At 45.3% G+C, this 18,248-nt stretch overlaps 1 protein-coding gene across 2 annotated transcripts in view; it reads left to right on the forward strand.

Moving 5' to 3' along the window:
* Positions 1 to 18,248, forward strand: part of LOC138491105 (probable cation-transporting ATPase 13A4) — an 891,483-nt gene that overhangs the window by 814,227 nt on the left and 59,008 nt on the right. For both annotated transcript variants that reach the window (XM_069617424.1, XM_069617425.1), the window contains one exon: positions 14,253 to 14,341. In XM_069617424.1, coding sequence (XP_069473525.1) covers positions 14,253 to 14,341 — 89 coding nt within the window. The remainder of the gene's footprint in view (positions 1 to 14,252; positions 14,342 to 18,248) is intronic.

The following is an 18,248-nucleotide window of genomic DNA, read 5'->3' on the forward strand; positions in this document are numbered from 1 at the left end:
TCCAATGCACTGGATATTGCAGTGCACCTCAGTAATCGCAATAATCACAAATGTATGAGACAATGTATTCCTCAGGATCCGAAGTGGAGGCCAGTGATTTGTTGTGGAGTAAGGATCTATGGTATTTATCATGGACAAAGGTCTTCAGTAAAGATGAGTGAAACACTGGATGGCTCCATCTCCAGGTCTGCACCAGGACAAGACTGAAGGACACTGGTTAGATCTTGGCTGAGATCAGAAAAGGCCCCAGATATCTGGGAGAGAGTTTAGAAGGATGTATCCAACGAGGTAGGTATCTGGCGGACAGCCATACCTTGTCTCCGACTGCCCAGGTAGGATTATCTCTGCTACGTTCATCTTCATTAGCCTTGTTTCTTTCTTTAGACATCTGAAGGCATTCTTTAGCTTTCCTATGGCTCTCAGAAATCTGTTGAAACAGTTTGCCCAGGAAAGGCAGGTTAGTCGGAGGCGCTACAGAGGAGGGAAGGTTCCTTGGATGCATGCCCGATAAACAGTAGCAGAGGTTCATCTTTGTGGCAGTATGCAGGGTGTTGTCATATGCACATTTGGCAGTAGTCAACATATCATACCAATTGCTTTGCCTACCCTTGGTATTGTTCCATGGTGTGGTTCAGACGCTCGGCCTGTCCATTGGTCTGGGGTGGCATCCCAATGACACCTCTCTCTCGATGCCCAATAACTTGCATGATGTAGACCAGAGATGGAAGACGTATTGTGAACCCCAATCGCTAGTGATGGAGAGTGGGAGTCTATGAAGTTGTTAGGTTGTGGGTTTGGTGTTATAAATAACCACTCAGGAGCCTTGTTAGGTTTAGGTATCTTTAGTGAGTCCACAGGAACACAGGTAAGTACATTAGGTATAATACAGGGCAAGTTCATAGGATAGAAGCATCCACCGGTCCCCCTACTCTTAGGCTTCAGATCTCAACTGACTCTCTGTGGAATTAGAGCAGCTTCACACGAAAACATTCTACAGCCAACACTCTACATTCCACACTCCAAGCCCACACACACTACCATGGGATGACCAGGATAAGTAAAACCCAACACATCTCCCCCCTTACATGACAACATAGAATAATGGGGAGACTGAGAAATGATAGGCACTAAACAATTATAAACCGAAGGATGATGGACACTAAACAGTTTTGGAACTAAAGCTTAAATGATCAAATCTACAGACATCCTCCTAGAATACACCCACCAAACAAACTACTCCTAGCGAAAGCTAACCCCTAACAAGTCTTTACAGTGGCTACAAATAGCTAACCCACTACCAAAACAATCACCAGAACCATAACATGCCTTTTATGGATCTCGCTACAAGGGAACCAGCCCCACAATCTCATGCACAACCATTTCCATTAACATCACAACAATAACCCTGCCTCATCATTCACCAACAACAAATTGTGCTAACACAATCTACAGGGTTAAACCCCACTATCTGCCTAAAGCGTACTCATCTCCACTCCACTGTGGGTGTCCTCAAAACACCCTCTAAAGAAACCAAATGCTCACAACTGAGCACAATACCATTTCCTCCACTCCACCACTCCAGGGACCATGCCTGAGCTACTGAATGCTCACCATTGAGCATCCCATGCTCACCATAGAGCAACCAAAACACGCACTACTATTTCCACCACTCCAGGCACCATGCCTGAGCTAATAAATGCTCACCATTGAGCATCCCGCGCTCACCATAGAGCAACCAAAACTCACACTGCTCCACCACTGCAGGCGCATGTCTGAGCTAATAAATGCTCACCATTGAGCATCCCATGCTCACCATAGAGCAACCAATAACCTCCACTCCACCACTCCAGGCACCATGCCTGAGCTAATAAATGCTCACAATTGAGCATCACGTGCTCACCATAGAGCAACCAAAACACGCACTACTATTTCCACCACTCCAGGCACCATGCCTGAGCTAATAAATGCTCACAATTGAGCATCCCGCGCTCACCATAGAGCAACCAAAACTCACACTGCTCCACCACTGCAGGCGCATGTCTGAGCTAATAAATGCTCACCATTGAGCATCCCATGCTCACCATAGAGCAACCAATAACCTCCACTCCACCACTCCAGGCACCATGCCTGAGCTAATAAATGCTCACAATTGAGCATCACGTGCTCACCATAGAGCAACCAAAACTCACACTGCTCCACCACTCCATGCACCACGCCTGAGCTAATAAAAGCAACCATATTCTCCACATTAGGGTACCTGACCTGAGCAAACACATGCTCTCCGCTCACTTGTACACCACATACATTTCCCCCAAACACACCAGTCAGGAAAATTGAGCATTTAAATATGATAAACAAGGGTTAAGCACCACACTTGAGTCCAATAATAAAGCTTACAAAGTCCTTCATGGTTGTTTTCCTGTGGAAGAATAATTGGTTAATACAGTGCAAAACATAAACACAACTCACATTGGGTTTTGAAATTTCAGTACATAGCCAAGACATCAGAAATTCCCATAGACGCACCCATTCACGCCACACAACGCCACCAATACTGGCAAAACTCACCACCTCTTTAGGCACCTCAACACCGGACCTGCATCCCCAAACACAATATGCCCTTAGAATGCCATATAGCATAATAACCAACACCACCAACTGCCACAATATACATTTGAAGTCAACACATCTTCTCACTGCAAGATCTGTAATGTTGAAATCTGTTGTCATTGACCCACCAATAAACAGCATTGCAATCAAACTGCCCCTAAAGCATACACTTTTGCCTCACAACTTGTTTTTACACTCACAGCACCATCACTGTGACAGCGTCCACACACATACGTTAAAGCAGAACTGAGCATCACCACCAGATTGCAGCCAAAAATAAATATGTGAACCTCCAAAATTTCATTGTAATAGATATCGCTGTTGACTGCCAAAATATGTGAACTGCCAAAACTACCTTGCACAAGATATCAAAAATGCAAATTATGCACTATAGAATGTGACAATTAGCGCATTTCTCAGGAACATTACTGAAAACTTTGTCGCAATACGTTTCAACACCATTGTACTACATCAAAATCAAAAATGTTCTTGCAGAACTTGGGATCACATTGTATATTTTCCAAAAGGTGTGACTGCTTCATTTCACTACTAAACCTGTCGTAGAAACTCCTCGTGAAGAAAGCGCTCACACTCCTCTTTGCCACGACACAGTCCAATTGTCGAGCCCCAGCAGATGTAACTGAATCCAAAGTTATGCCGCGTAGTGGATGTAATTTACAACAAAACAACAGATGCAAAACTCCTCAGACTCCTTTTATCCACCGTTGCATCCGATGGTGAGATTGAAGTGCATTACAAAGCCGCCATCCGTCATTGAAGACTGTCGTTGAAAACCAAATCCAATACACCTTCAGTTGAACTCCTCGCGGAACTGTTTTGCGCAAAGCCAGCTGACTCAGAAGATGCTTCAAGCACGTAGAAGCACGTTTTGAAAGGTCCCTTACTCGGAACCACGAACTGCAACGCCGTCAGTGCAGTACATGAACACAATCCATTGTCCTTAGTGAGAGAAACCCTTGGGCACACAGCCGCTCTTGCATCAGGATTCCCTCATCCACTTGACCTCGCTGAGTTCTCATGAAGCCCTGTGACGTATAAATGCTGAACAGAGCCTTGACCAGCCTACTACTCCGGGACCATCCGAACTCCGAAATACACCATGGCACAGGAACGTTCAGTGGCTGTGGAATTATATTGTTCGCCAACTCCCCCAGCAAGTCGGATGACGTCATCATTGGGACGGAGGAGAGAGCCGCAAACGGAGCTCTCCGGGCCAACCGTCACCTCACACACAGCTGTACGTCACACCGGACCACACAGACTGCCCTCTAATACGGCGCCTCATGAGAGAAATGCCAGTACGGTAAGACACCGTGTTTAGTGTCACTCCAACCTCCTATTACGCTGCTCTTCTGCAATGCTGGGCACCTTTACTCGATAAACTCCCCGGCCCCTTGTGCGCTGTCTGTATCGGCCGCTGCTCACTTCAAAGGCCAATTTTCATATACGCCGACAGCCATGCAGCGCTGCCCTGCAAAATCACTGAGCTGAGCCTTTCACTCATAAATGCAGGCATGACGTGCTTACCTTAGGTGCCGGGGGCGGGCCGGTGGATGCCTCTGTGGTTACTGCTCCTTGCTGGTGGGCAACTTCCTTGCCCCTTTTGTGTCCTTGTAACAGTCTTGTGCTTCTTTCCTTGTTCCTTTTCTGTTCCTGCTCCCTTCAGTTTCCAAACATCCTCGTCGCCAATGTTAAGTTGTGGGTTTGGAGTTATAAATAACCACTCAGGAGCCTTGTTAGGTTTAGGTATCTTTAGTGAGTCCACAGGAACACAGGTAAGTACATTAGGTATAATACAGGGCAAGTTCATAGGATAGAAGCATCAACCGGCCCCCCTACTCTTAGGCTTCAGATCTCAACTGACTCTCTGTGGAATTAGAGCAGCTTCACACGAAAACATTCTACAGCCAACACTCTACAATCCACACTCCAAGCCCACACACACTACCATGGGATGACCAGGATAAGTAAAACCCAACAGAAGTCTAAATATGTCTTTGAGAAAATCTGATGTCATCACTGTGGCAGAGGGTAGACCGGGTAGTGATGGGAAGTGAGCCGTCTTACTAAAAGAATCTACAGTAACCATGATGACAGTGTTTCCTTTGGAAGGCAGCAGGTCCATAATGAAATTGGTAGATATGTGAGTCCATGGCCCTTGTGTAACGGGGATTGAAGATGTTTCCCTGTGGGTTTGTGTGTCAAACATTTGCTTTGGGAGAAAATCGGGCAAGAATTGACATAGTCTTTAGCATCCTTCTTAATCATAGGCCTCCAGAAAGTGCATGAGACCAGATCTAGGGTGGCCAACTCCCCTCTACGTCCGGCTGTAGGATTGCCATGGCAACAACATTATCTTTTGCTGTAACTGAGCAGATGGTATCACCAAAAGGTTCCCGTCAAAATTTAGATCCTCTTTCTTGGTTATTCTATGGCCTTCTAGGTTCCATGTGTTAATATGCCTGCAAAGATATTGCTATACGACAATGGTGCTGTATGTTTGCGGCAATATTAACTCATTGAACCTGCGGGGGACACCCCCAGCATCCCCCATATTATTTTAAAGGGAGCAGGGGACACCGCCGCAACCCCCGCTGCCATTTACCCCAAAAATCATACCCACTAATAATATCGCCTATGGCCGTTCCCGACAACCATATACATGCCGATATTATTGGTGGGGATAATATTATCTGATACCCTCTTCTTTGTAATGGTTATGTTGGTCTGGCAGTGTTCATATTCTTTTATGATGGTTTGTGTCAAAATGTTTTTTTTGGTTGGGGCATCCACATTTCTGAAGCAGAGAGAAATTGGTGGGGAGGATGTGCAAGAGGTACCATCAGGAAGCCCACCACCGATGATGAGAAAGTAGCTGGAGGCCCAGGAGTTAGAGGGGATATAAATGCGAAACCTGAGGAGGTGGGAGGAGAACAGTAATGATTACTAAGAACAGGAAATGACTGCCAGACCTTCCCTGAAAGATGACTTTGAAACATGTGATTCAAGAGTGATCATTCACCTAAGCTCCTGTCAGATTCTAAACATCCTAATTTCTGTATGACCTGGTGTTTGCTACATCAAAGGACTCATTTATGTGACAATCTGTGCAACAGTGTGTTAGCAAAAACAAGACGCGCACAAGATTTTACAGTGTAGGGATATGAGACTTTAATAAAATGCGAGCATACATTTGAAATAATTTGTGAATTGCCCAAGAAAAATCAATAGGAAAGCATTGGAAGCTCCTGCAATAAAATTACAATTATAATTAAAGAGACACATCCCAAAAAAGAAATACATACACACTATATATGGAGGAAGTTAAAGGGGCGTCCCACCGAACTTTTCCAGCAACACATTTTGATTTTAAGAGAAAATGTAGTGTCCAGGAGAAGGATAAACCCAGAGCCAGGCAGCAGGATCCCTCAACCTCCATGTTTTGGTGTGGTTTGGGTGCGGAACGATGATGTCAGAGTTCTACCTCCAGCTGCTGTTACCTTCCTTCCCCAGGGCAGATCAGAGCAGCAACGGTAGATGGGTTGCCCCCGGTAGGGCAAGTTGCACTTTTCAAACCAGTGCAGCGACTTCAGTAGAACCACCATTCAGTTGGCAGTCCTTCCAGTATGAACAGTCTCATTCATGTGTCCAACAAAAGGTGTAGCTATGTAGCTTTATTGACTGCAGGTCTCTATAAATAATGTAAACATTCTATTAACCAAGATAACACTATAGGCCCTAGGAAAATGACACAGCCAGTGCAAGAGGGCTAAAGAAGTATTAAAGAGCAGGACTGGGTTTGTGGAGCTACCAAAAGCTAATATCCAGTTGGGTGTTCAGATTGACCAGCAAATATTCAATTGTATTTCAATGGAATACAGTAGCATGAATATGTGCCCCACACATAGTTATTGTGGAAGCCACCAGAACCTGATTGGGTTTTACTGTTCAGTGTCTTGGCAAGATCAGCTCTGTGAGAAAGAACAGATGTTGTCCAGGAGAGTTGGTTGCAGGGTTCCGAAGTAGATCTGTTGGGAGATGTCACAATAGAACATGCATGTCCCACGCCTGTGTCCAGGATCACAGCTGCAGTGGAACATGGATAGTGGGACCAACAGTCGAGACAAGATGTCCATGAGCAGGTGATTCAGGTTTAATCTAAACTGCGATGTATGGAGGAGCCTTCGCCATGCAGGATTATGTAGGATATTTTGTGTAAATTTGGGGTTTGGCGGTATTTGCTTACCGCCAGAAGATGAGTGGTAGTTTGGTGATAACTTATTCTTGCATTTAGATTGGGTTTGGCCTCATATCATTCTAGTGACCATATATTGTTATATTATATCGGAGAATCTAGTAATATGTATTACTTACAGTATTTTGTGGTAGTATATAGTCTGCAGTATTTAGTGGTGAGCATAATTCCCTTCCCTACATCATAACCCCATCATAAACAAAACCTTCCTTTCTATAAGAATACCTCCTAGTGATCTATAGAGAGCCTTGGAGCTATACACACAAGATAACCCAACACTTTCATATATAGTGCCACCTACAGTCTGTGGCCGGTATCACAGGCTTATCTACACCAGTGATCTATGCACCCGTAGGCATCATTACTGGCTCATAGACCTCCAGTAATCTATATGTTATATTAAATTCCCTCCAAACAACATGCAAGGAGGACACACAGCCCTGGACAGGAGCCCTGCAACAACAACCGCGCTCCGCTACGAGCTGCCGGCATCTTCCTTGCTGCAGGAGCAGCTAGGATTCTTTGATCGTCGCCACGCTGCTGCTCAACATTACTCTGCTCATCAGTACGAGGTCTACTGGGCAATAGTAGCACCGTGGCTGAGCCCTTGATGCCTCTTTGCCCATATTCCAGCCACATGCCACGAGGAGCCCCGGCATCCACCGCCTTCTAAAATGGCCACCACAACAATACACGTATAGCGTCGTGCTAGGTTGCCTAGCAACCCTCTCAGGCCGCCGATATCAACACCCGGGTAAGCCGGTGGCGGAAGCCGGCCCACCACGATCAAGGCCCACATAGCCTAAGGCCCCTTCCTGTCTGCCCCTCAGCTCCACTTTGTTGAGGGCAGGAGCCCTGCAACACCAACCACCCTCCGCTACGAGCTGCCGGCATCTTCCTTGCTGAAGGAGCAGCTAGGAATCTTTGATCGTCGCCGCGCTGCTGCTCAACATTAATCTGCTCATCAGTATGAGGTCTACTGGGCAATAGTAGCACCGTGGCTGAGCCCTTGATGCCTCTTTGCCCATATTACAGCCACATGCCACGAGGACCCCCGACAACCACCTCCTTCTAAAATGGCCACCACAAAAATACGTGTATAGCGTCGTGCTAGGTTGCCTAGCAACCCTCTCAGGCTGCCGATATCAACACCCGGGTAAGCCGGAGGCGGAAGCCGTCCCACCACGACCAAGGCCCACTTAGCCTAAGGCCTCTTCCTGTCTGCCCCTCAGCTCCACTTTGTTGAGGGCAGGAGCCCTGCAACACCAAAACCGCTCCGCTTCGAGCTGCCGGCATCTTCCTTGCTGCAGGAGCAGCTAGGATTCTTTGATCGTCGCCGCACTGCTGCTCAACATTAATCTGCTCATCAGTACGAGGTCTACTGGGCAATAGTAGCACTGTGGCTGAGCCCTTGATGCCTCTTTGCCCATATTCCAGCCACATGCCACGAGGACCCCCGACATCCACCTCCTTCAAGATGCCTCTTTGCCCATATTCCAGCCACATGCCAAGAGGACCCCCGACATCCACCTCCTTCTAAAATGGCTGCCACAACAATACATGTATAGCGTTGTGCTAGGTTGCCTAGCAACCCTCTCAGGCTGCCGATATCAACACCCGAGTAAGCCGGAGGCAGAAGCTGGCCCACCACAACCAAGGCCCACTTAGCCTAAGGCCCCTTCCTGTCTACCCCTGTCCGCACCTGCGCTACGACGCGGGACACTGCTCCGCAGTTCCAACACCCTGCATACTCGCAGAAATATCTTAAGACGTGTTTGCTGCTCTACGAGAAATCAGCCAGGGCCCATACTCGCCAGGAGGCGCCCACGGGTGAACATTCTAACCCGACCATTGTGTCCTCCGCCGCCCACGAGAGCACAGCCTCACCTGGAGCTACCGGCATCAAGCCTATGCCACAGACACCCTACGGCTCACATACAAAATACCACAATTTATGTCATGCTGTAGCCCGCTGCCTGCAAACCCGATTACGATCAGGGAATGAACATACGCACAATCTCAACACCGTCCTACTTACTGCGCGCTTGCGCCAGCTCCATACCGAGTAAACGCATTCCCGTCTGCTTATTAACTCTTGCTGATCTACTGTTCTGCCCCCCACTTTTCCTAGAATTTGTTAACCTGTTTTAGGTATGACATACTTTGTGATTTGTTGCTGGTATGATCTCGCTGCCTTTCAATTAGATCTCTCATACCTAACCAGCACCTCTCCGTTGCGCCCTTATGTGATCTGTGCCACCTACTTGAAGCCACACTCTTGTAATCTTGCCTATGTTTGTAATGCTGGTTGTGTTATATGATTGCTTGCTTGACTGTGCCGTACACGTTGCTCTACATGCCATAGCCACCTGAGTTCTATAATCACTGTGTCCTACTCTTGCAAGATAATCCAGTCTCGACAATAATAACGTACTATTTGCTTGCGACTTTCTGCTGCACCACCTGCCATAGCTGACTCTCGCAACATTAGAGTTATTGTAACACTGTGGACATGCTGCCCCTGCCCTCGGCCAGCACACTCCTATTCATCATAGTCATCACGTGGACCCTAGCTAAGTCACATTGTGCAACGCCTACCTGCACCACTTGTATTCTTTACAACATCTCCTGCTCACACTTAACCATAATGGACCTTAGCACATCTCCACTTTTCAACTCCCTTACATACACACACTCAAACAACCCCACAGCCATCCCTCTCACCAGCCACTCCTCCAACCCATACCTCAATGATCCTGCCTTGTGGCTTAAACATTTCTCATCCAAACCCACGCCCATCCAACCATGCACACTTACACTTAGGAATGATAGACTTAGATCGACTGCCTCGCATTCCCTGTGCCCAACGCCAACACCCTAACACCCCTTGTGCCTCCACTCAGACCACACCTAAACCCTCCACGATCGCCCCCACTAAAGAATTTAAAGGAGCGCTCATCAATGGTAGATCCCTTACTGCTCATGCACTCGAGATCTCTGACCTCATTACCACCCAGAACCTCGACTTCATTGCCATCACAGAAACATGGCTAGATGCTGTCTCAGGCCCACTCCTGTCCCTCGCCATTCCTGACAGATACTCTATCCTCAGAAATGACCGCCTATCCAACCTGTCCAAAGGCGGTGGCGTTGCTTTTATACATAGGGATACTGTCAACATGAGACGGATCCCCATCACTCATTTTAGCTCTGCTGAATCACTATCAGTGAAACTTTCACTCTCTCCCACTAATACAGCGTCACTACACCTCATCTATAGACCACCCAGTCCCCTTTCCTCCTTCGCAGAAGATATCACATCTATCCTATCCAATAACACTAAGCCTAATTCACAAGTGTTGCTGCTAGGGGACCTGAATCTTGGACTTTCTGACCCTAAGGATCTCATGGCCATAGATGTTGCAAGTATTGTGTCAAACCTAGGCTTTGAACAACGTAACCTCCAACCTACTCACAACAAAGGCAGAACGCTTGACTGGATCGTAGACCTTAATTGCAATACTACGATAAGCTCGAACTCAGCCTGTGCTTGGTCCGACCACCACGTCATTATCTTCCATCTACCAGCCACCATTCCTAGTTCTAAACCCTCTATAGCCCCCTCTATTCCTACTAGGAATAAAAAGGACAGTACCAGGGAAAAGCTACTCCCGCTTATCCTACCAATTCTGAACAACTGTGCCACATCCTATAATGACCCTGCGGTCTTAGTGGACACTTTCAACAAAACATTGCTCAAAACTATTGACACCATAGCCCCGCTTAAACTTAGGAAAGCTAAACAACGAGCTCACCTGAATTTGTGGGTCACTCCACAACATAGAGTTATGCGTAAAGAAAAACACAAGGCAGAATCTCCTCTGGAAATGTCTCCTGTCTGATTCTAACAAAGACAACCCCTTCATCGCTTCTCTTAACTATAAGGAAGCGATCGTACAGGCTAAAAAAGAAACGTATAACCTGCGTATCTCGCAAGCTGAATACAACACAAAGGAGTTATTCCAAATTCTCAAAGAATTAGAATCCCCTTCGCCCATACCAGATACCTGTAACAAAGACAGCTCCTGGTGCAATAGTATCCAAAACGCTCTCCTCTCCAAAATAACCACCTTACAAGTCAAAATTAATGCCAAACAAAACTCTCTCCTTGCTAAAACTCCTGCACCTCAAACCACTACCACTTTCACCCAGCCCCCGTTTAGCTTCCTTCCTCTTACTATCCCTGAGGTTGAAAAGATTATTAACAACCTTAAACCCTCCAACTTCCAAGGGGACTCATGCCCGGCACCTATCATTAAAGAATCCGCCCACGACCTTGCTCCCTTCACTACCACCTTTATCAACTCATCATTTCATTCTGGAATTGTACCCAATAATCTGAAGGACGCCTGGGTCATCCCTCTGTTGAAAAAACCTACTCCCGTCCATACCTACCAATTTCAGACCGATCACTACGGTCCCGTTCCTCCTAAAAATTTTAAACAGAGCAGCCTACCTCCAGATACAGAAATATCTGAAGACCAATAACCTACTCGGCACCAGACAATCTGGCTTCAGACCCAGGCATGGGACAGAAACAGCCCTGTTAGATCTGAAAACTCAAATTGAGGACTTAAAAGATAATGGCAACCTAGCCCTACTACTACTCCTGGACCTTTCTGCAGCCTTCGATTTGGTCAATCACCAAATCCTATGCAAACACCTGAAATCTGCTGCCCACTTTTCAGAAAATGCCACTAACTAGATCAGATCCTTCCTGGACAATAGACACATGAGAGTATTCGCACCCACTTCTTCTGCTGACCCATCTCCGGTCCCTTGCGGAGTTCCTCAAGGATTGTGTGTATCCCCTACGCTCTACAATGTATTTACCAAACCATTGTTCGATGTGCTTGACTATCTGGGTGTTACCTACACCAATTACGCGGATGACACCCAGATACTCATCCCATCACTGGCGACTACATTGCAGTCGCCAAAGCATTGAACGACATATACCAAGTCGTCCAAGCATGGATGGCACATCACAAGCTCTGTCTTAATGATGACAAGACAGAGCTCCTCATCCTTGGCACCCAACAAAGACTCAGCAAGCTTGACCCAACCTTCAGCACCTTCAACATTAATGGTAACTCCATCAAAGTGGCTAAAGAGACCAAAACTCTAGGTATCTACCTTGATTCCACACTGTCCTTAAATCGACAAACAAATGCAGTCGCCACTGCCTCGGCCTACACATGCAAGCTGATTACAGCCTGCCGCCCATTCCTCTCCACCCAGAATTGCACTACTCTCGCCAGGACGTCGGTTATGTCTAGACTTGATTACTGCAACGCACTTTATCAAGGCACTAACCAACGCAACCTCAACAAACTGCAGTTTTCTCAAGATAATGCTATCAGAGCACCCCTCAATTTTCCTAGATCGGCGCACATTACTGACACAAGGAAGAGTTTACACTGGCTCTCTGTTGCCCAAAGAATTTCGCTCAAATCACTGACTCTCACCCATAAATGTGTCAACAACCAGGCCCCCATCTAGCTAACCTCTCGCTTCTCTCAGTACATTCCTACACAGACTCTAAGATCTGCCCAAGCTCACTCGCTCACAGTTCCAAAATACAATTTACAGACTACCGGAGGTGTTAGTTTCCCAGTCCTTGCGTCTAAACTCTGGAACTCCGTACCATTGTCCATCAGAACCATCCCATCCCCTACGCTTTTCAAACACAAAGTAAACCTTTGCCTTTCTTCTACCTCCCATCCACTACCAGCCTAAGCAACCTTCACTGTTACTCCCGCACTACTGGCACTTTTCCGCTTGAGAATGTAATATGTTTTGCCTGTATCTGTAATGCTGCCACTTTTTGTACCTTTGTGCCTTAAGATATGCACCTGTGAACGTAATCTTAATGCCTGTAACTTTAGCATTGCCATTGTTGTACCCTGTGCCTTAAGACATGCGCCTGGTTGCCTCAGGCCTAGTGCGCTATATAAATAAATAAAATACAAATACAAATACACCTATTTTATCACTGCTTATTCTGTTTGTTATTCTATCTGCATGGGCAAATTGACAAATGTATTACCAAAGAGAATGAATCTCCCCTGTGTCCACATATAAAATCTCAAATGCAATAAAAGACTCTAAACAATTTGTTTTTATACATTGGTTATATTGCAGACAAGTACAATTCACAATTCAATGCTTACCCTGTACATTTCACCAGTATCTGTAACAAAAGAAGAGAAAAAAAAAAACAGAAACAGAGCAAACAAGCCTTTTTTTAAGAATATGAATTACTTTTTAACATTATAAACATAACGAATTAAAATGCAGGAGGTTTCCTTTGCTACTCTGCCTACATGATATTTTTAGATCGGTCATTCATCCAACAGCACACAGTGACCTCACTTAAACTGTGTCTGCTTACCAGAGGTATTTGTTTGAATCTCTCCCACACAACCTTGTCCTTGCTCCCCTCAGAAAAACAGTCGCAGCCAACAAACTGCTCCTGTAATCTTGGATGCTCGAAATGCGCGGCGAGAACAAGGGGTTTGTCATCCAGCGCTCAATGAGACCAGGCACATCTGTCTCAGAGCCCAGTCCTCCCGAACTAAACTTCAGTCTGTCATCTTCCTATTAGAAAAAACTCAGAGCCTCCCCACATGTGATGTGACACATCGGCAGACACTTTCTTCCGATCATATCAGCAGAAAATGTATTTTGTTACCACCCTCATGTCCCAAACAATGAGCGCTTCAGATTATAATAACTGTATTTTTTCTGGTTTCCTGCTGCCTTCCTTTCTGCTTTCTGCATTCAACACAGCAAGAGAAATGTCCAGTGCACGTTTAAAAACGAATTCCAAAATATATATTTTCACCTCATTTTGTACATGGGACTACATTATAATGTTAATTAAGGAGTTAGTATTAGTGATTAGTAATTGTTAATTAAGTCAGTCAGTTATATAAATAATGTAGTCTTATATGCATGAGGTATTCAAGAGAAAAAAAGGGTGCACTTTACTCTCTGCAGCTTCACATTGGGCTTTGGCTGCATTATGAATCCTATACCTTGCATGCCTCCAGCCACATATTCACATGTTATACTGGCAACATAAAAATGACTATATGTGTGTGTCACATTATTGCTGGCAACAACAAAAACAAATAAAAAAATGTCATCACACTTAGTGAAGCGCTATATATTCTAAATCGCTATAAATATTATAAAGTTCTATATATATATATTACTACAATTAAGGAATCACATGCATGACTGTAATAGTAAGTGTCAGGTGTAAACATGTTACATGTACATGCCTGCTTTTGTGTTACAGACGTCCATTCAGTTTTGATGACTGCCCAGATCGTGGTGTTCCTTTTCCTAACATTTACCACCAATGACACCATCCAGACCACGCTAGAGGTAGGATACGACTCTTTAAGTGCCATATGTGACTTCTGTTGGTCTGTTGGGCTGCTGGGCTGTTGGGCTGTTGGGCTGTTGGGCTGCCGAGCTGTTGGGCTGCGCGACTGCAAGGTGTGAGGGACATTGGAGACGTGTTTCGATATAATCCTTGGAATTGGTCTTTAGAACGCTGCAGTTTATGAACTTTGCTTGAGAGATTCATGTATTCTTTCTCACCAACGTGGGTGACACTGTACTTTAAATTCTTAAGCAACCATTGGCAAACTGTCTTGAGTCAGTGAGAATCCTAGACTTCTCCTAGGCTCCTCCGGAGCTGCCCTATCCAAGTATTTATATCAATCTCCACTCTGTTTCTGGGAACCCATTGGGGTCGATTTTCAAAAACATCTAAATATCTAAACTACTGAGATGCCAAATTGAAAAAAAACTCCTAGCTACTCAACGCAGCGAAGCACTAATTGACCACCTACGAGCCCTGGAGCTTGAGAATGGTTGTTCGCTGAATGAGGGCAGTCTCAACAGCGATAACCAGGTCTTTAGCAACCTGGCTCTGGGGGACGAGGTGCTTAACACTCTGCTGACTTAACAAGAGAAACGACTGCAATGGCTTCTGCTCATCAAGCAATAGGGACCTAAGATACAGCCTCGGACACTTGGTACAAAAACTCCCCAATTTATGGCCAGATGGTAGGAATGCTTCTCTAAAATGAAATGGAGCACCAGAAACATGGATACATTTGAGGATTACGATGAACTCATTACAGTAGCTCCATTAGCAAGAGTATATGATAATACTTTGGTTTTTAGCAATGCTCTCCTCTTTGGCCCTGATAATTCTTCTAATCTGCCTGCCTTAGAGATGGAAGCAAGCATTGCCAGTTGTATGTATCCATTGGCGGAGAAGGATGTTGTTACTGGACCCATTGTGGACCGTGAAGGGGAAGCCTGTAGGCCCCACCATCAATTCTGAGGCCACATTATTGCCCCTAAATGTTGTCCTCATGTCCCTATGTTTGAACTGTTAAAAACTGAGGTGCAAGCTCATTCCGGAATCCTCTTAGAGGTAACCAAAGATGTGGGCTCTTGTGAAGCGTCTCCTACAGGCCTATGTTCAGTTATTAACTCTGGACTACTAAAAGAAATGTTGGATTTGAAGATGGGTGCTAAAAATCAGGAGCAAAATATGATGGAATTTCAGACATTTATGGTGGAATCTATGAAACGAATTGAATACGCGGCCGCAACGAAGCTGGTGCAGGGGGTGGCTGAGTTAAATGTTGATGCTGGCGGTAAAACAATTGCTACTTCCCCTGTGGGGAACAACATGGATTCCATCTTTTATGACACTCCACTATCGGATTCAAAATTAGAGGAATTTAGAAGATTGGCAGATATAGTGGATGAGGTGGACAATCCAGTTCTAGAGACCATTGGCTTAACTAGGTCCCCCCCCAGAGCTGGCTGCTGAACCTACCTTATCAGACCTTCCGCAGAAAGCTCATTCAAGGCGGAGGATGAAAAGAAAACTGGCAAGAGAGGCGAAGACCAGAGTTCTGGAAACTACAGAGCTATAGTCTAAAAATAAAAAAATAAAGAACTCTGTGAAATCATCTTTTGTGCGCTCAATACACCTTCCAGAGAACAATGTGGTGAAAGCATCTGATTTGCAGTTGAGGAAAAATAAGACTGCTTCTAAAGACCCGGTTAAACAACGTATTCCCCAAACTGTTGTGGGGCTGGCAAAAGTGCAGTTGCCGTTCAGATCATTGACTGGAGGGCAATGCCTGGGTAAGATAAGATATCGACGGGCTGTCAAACAGACAAACCACTAGATTTAAAGAATGTAGCACCAATCGTCTATAGATGTAAGAAGTGTAGAGCAGATCTTTCTAACTAAACCATGTCTGCAGCTGTGGCAGATCCACTACAGGGCTCTGTTTTGGAGAAGGGGCCTGGCCCTTCACTGTCACTAAGGAATGAGACTAATTTAAAAACTGGCAAGTTGATGAAAAAATGGGAACCAGTTTTCTATAATGCAAAGAACGCTGCAGGAAATTACCTTTTACAGTCTGCACCTCCAACTATGCAGACACTGGTGCACCCACAGGAACTCAGTCGGAGAACTCCACATTGAGAACAGGCCACTTAGTGACTCCTATAGCTAGAATTCTGCCAGATGTGGAATAACCCAAGGAAGAATTGGTGGGTGGATCACCAGAGTTTGGAACAGCTAAAGTTAGGGTTTATTCTTATTTATTTATTATCACATTTGTATTGCGCACCTAACTGTCAGGCATCTGGGTGCATAATTTACGAAAATGATTACAGGTTCATTAAGCTTAAGAGATTGGTTACAGTTGAGCAGGCTTAAGAAATTTGTTACAGGTTATGCAGATCTCAAATAATGCATCCTTAAGCATTTATTTACAGGTTTTACAGATAGTCAGGTTACTTACAGGTGAGAAGGGAATAACTTTATGTCCTGTGTAAAGAGCCAAGTTTTTAGTTTTTTTTTTTGCGGAATGAAGGTTGGGCGGGATCCATCCTAAGGGCCAATGGGAGGGCGTTCCAGTAGTTAGCTGCCATGACAGGGAAACCTGGGCCGCCTGCTCTTTGTCTTTTGTATATGGGCTTAGTCAGTTGCCCCAGATATGTAGAGCAGGTGGATCTGGCAGACTGGTTTTTGGTTATCAAGCTGGAGAGATAACGTGGGGCAGTGTTGGATAAGCATTTGTGTGTGAGCGTGAGTATTTGAATTTAATACGGTCCATCACTGGTAAGCAATGAATGTTTCTTCTGAAGGTAGAAATGTGATCCGATTTAGGTATATTCAGTGCTGCTTCGATGGCATTGTTCTGCACAATTTGGCGTTTCTTAATGTTTTTGGCTGAAGATCCTGCAATGATGGCATTACAATAATCGATCCTAGAGAGGATTAGTGCTCTTGCCAGGGTTGATACAGTTCTCTTCTGTGAAATATGGTCTACAAGCCGTGATTAGTTTGCTTTGTAGGAGGATGCCGAGGTGATGGCGTTGACTTGTCATGAAAGGGTGAGTGAGGAGTTGAGATAGACTCCTAAGGTCTTAACTTCTTTGGCTGTTATGAAGAGGTTTCCATCTACGTTGAAGGATTGGTACAGCGGTGAAAGATTTTTGAGTTTTGCTTGGCTACCCAAGATCAGGATCTCGGTCTTATCATCATTAAGACATAGCTCCTTCTGAGCCATCCAAGCTTGGATTGTGTGATGGATTGCATTTAGGACATTAGTGTCATTGTTGTAGTTCCCTGTTATATGAATTTGTATTTGGGTGTCGTCAGCATAGTTTCTGTATGTGACACCCAAATTGTCCAATTTATCAAAGAGAGGTTTAGTGAATGCGTTGTACATGGTAGGTGATAAGCATGATCTCTGGGGAACTCTGCAGGTGACTTGTGTGGGGCTAGCTGCTACAGAGGATGAGAAGACTCTCATAGTTCAGTTCGATAAGAATTATTTGATCCATGCGATTGCATTATTGGAAAAGTGGGCATCACTGGCTAGGTGATGGCATAGGATGTTGTGAGTTACAAGATCGAATGCCGCCGAGAGGTCCAAGAGAAGGAGGATGGCTACATTGCCTCTGTCTCTGAGCTGGTCCATTTGAGCTTTGAGGTCTACTAAGGCCGTTTCCGTGCCATGACTGGGGCAGAAACCTGATTGGAGGAGGCCCAGCAGATGGTGTGTTTCTAAGTATTTTTTTAATTTGGACATAAGCTACCCTAACAAGAATTTTGAGCAAGAATTATACTGTAGTGATGGGCTGGTAATTAGTTGGTACATTTGGGTCTAGGTTCTTTTTTTTCAGTAAAGGCAGTACCCAAGCTTCTTTGAGTTTATCCAGTACTTTGGTAGAGGCAAATGAG

The sequence above is a fragment of the Ambystoma mexicanum genome, chromosome 10 (assembly GCF_040938575.1).
Source record: "Ambystoma mexicanum isolate Mex_15411 chromosome 10, UKY_AmexF1_1, whole genome shotgun sequence".
Lineage (NCBI taxonomy): Eukaryota > Metazoa > Chordata > Amphibia > Caudata > Ambystomatidae > Ambystoma > Ambystoma mexicanum.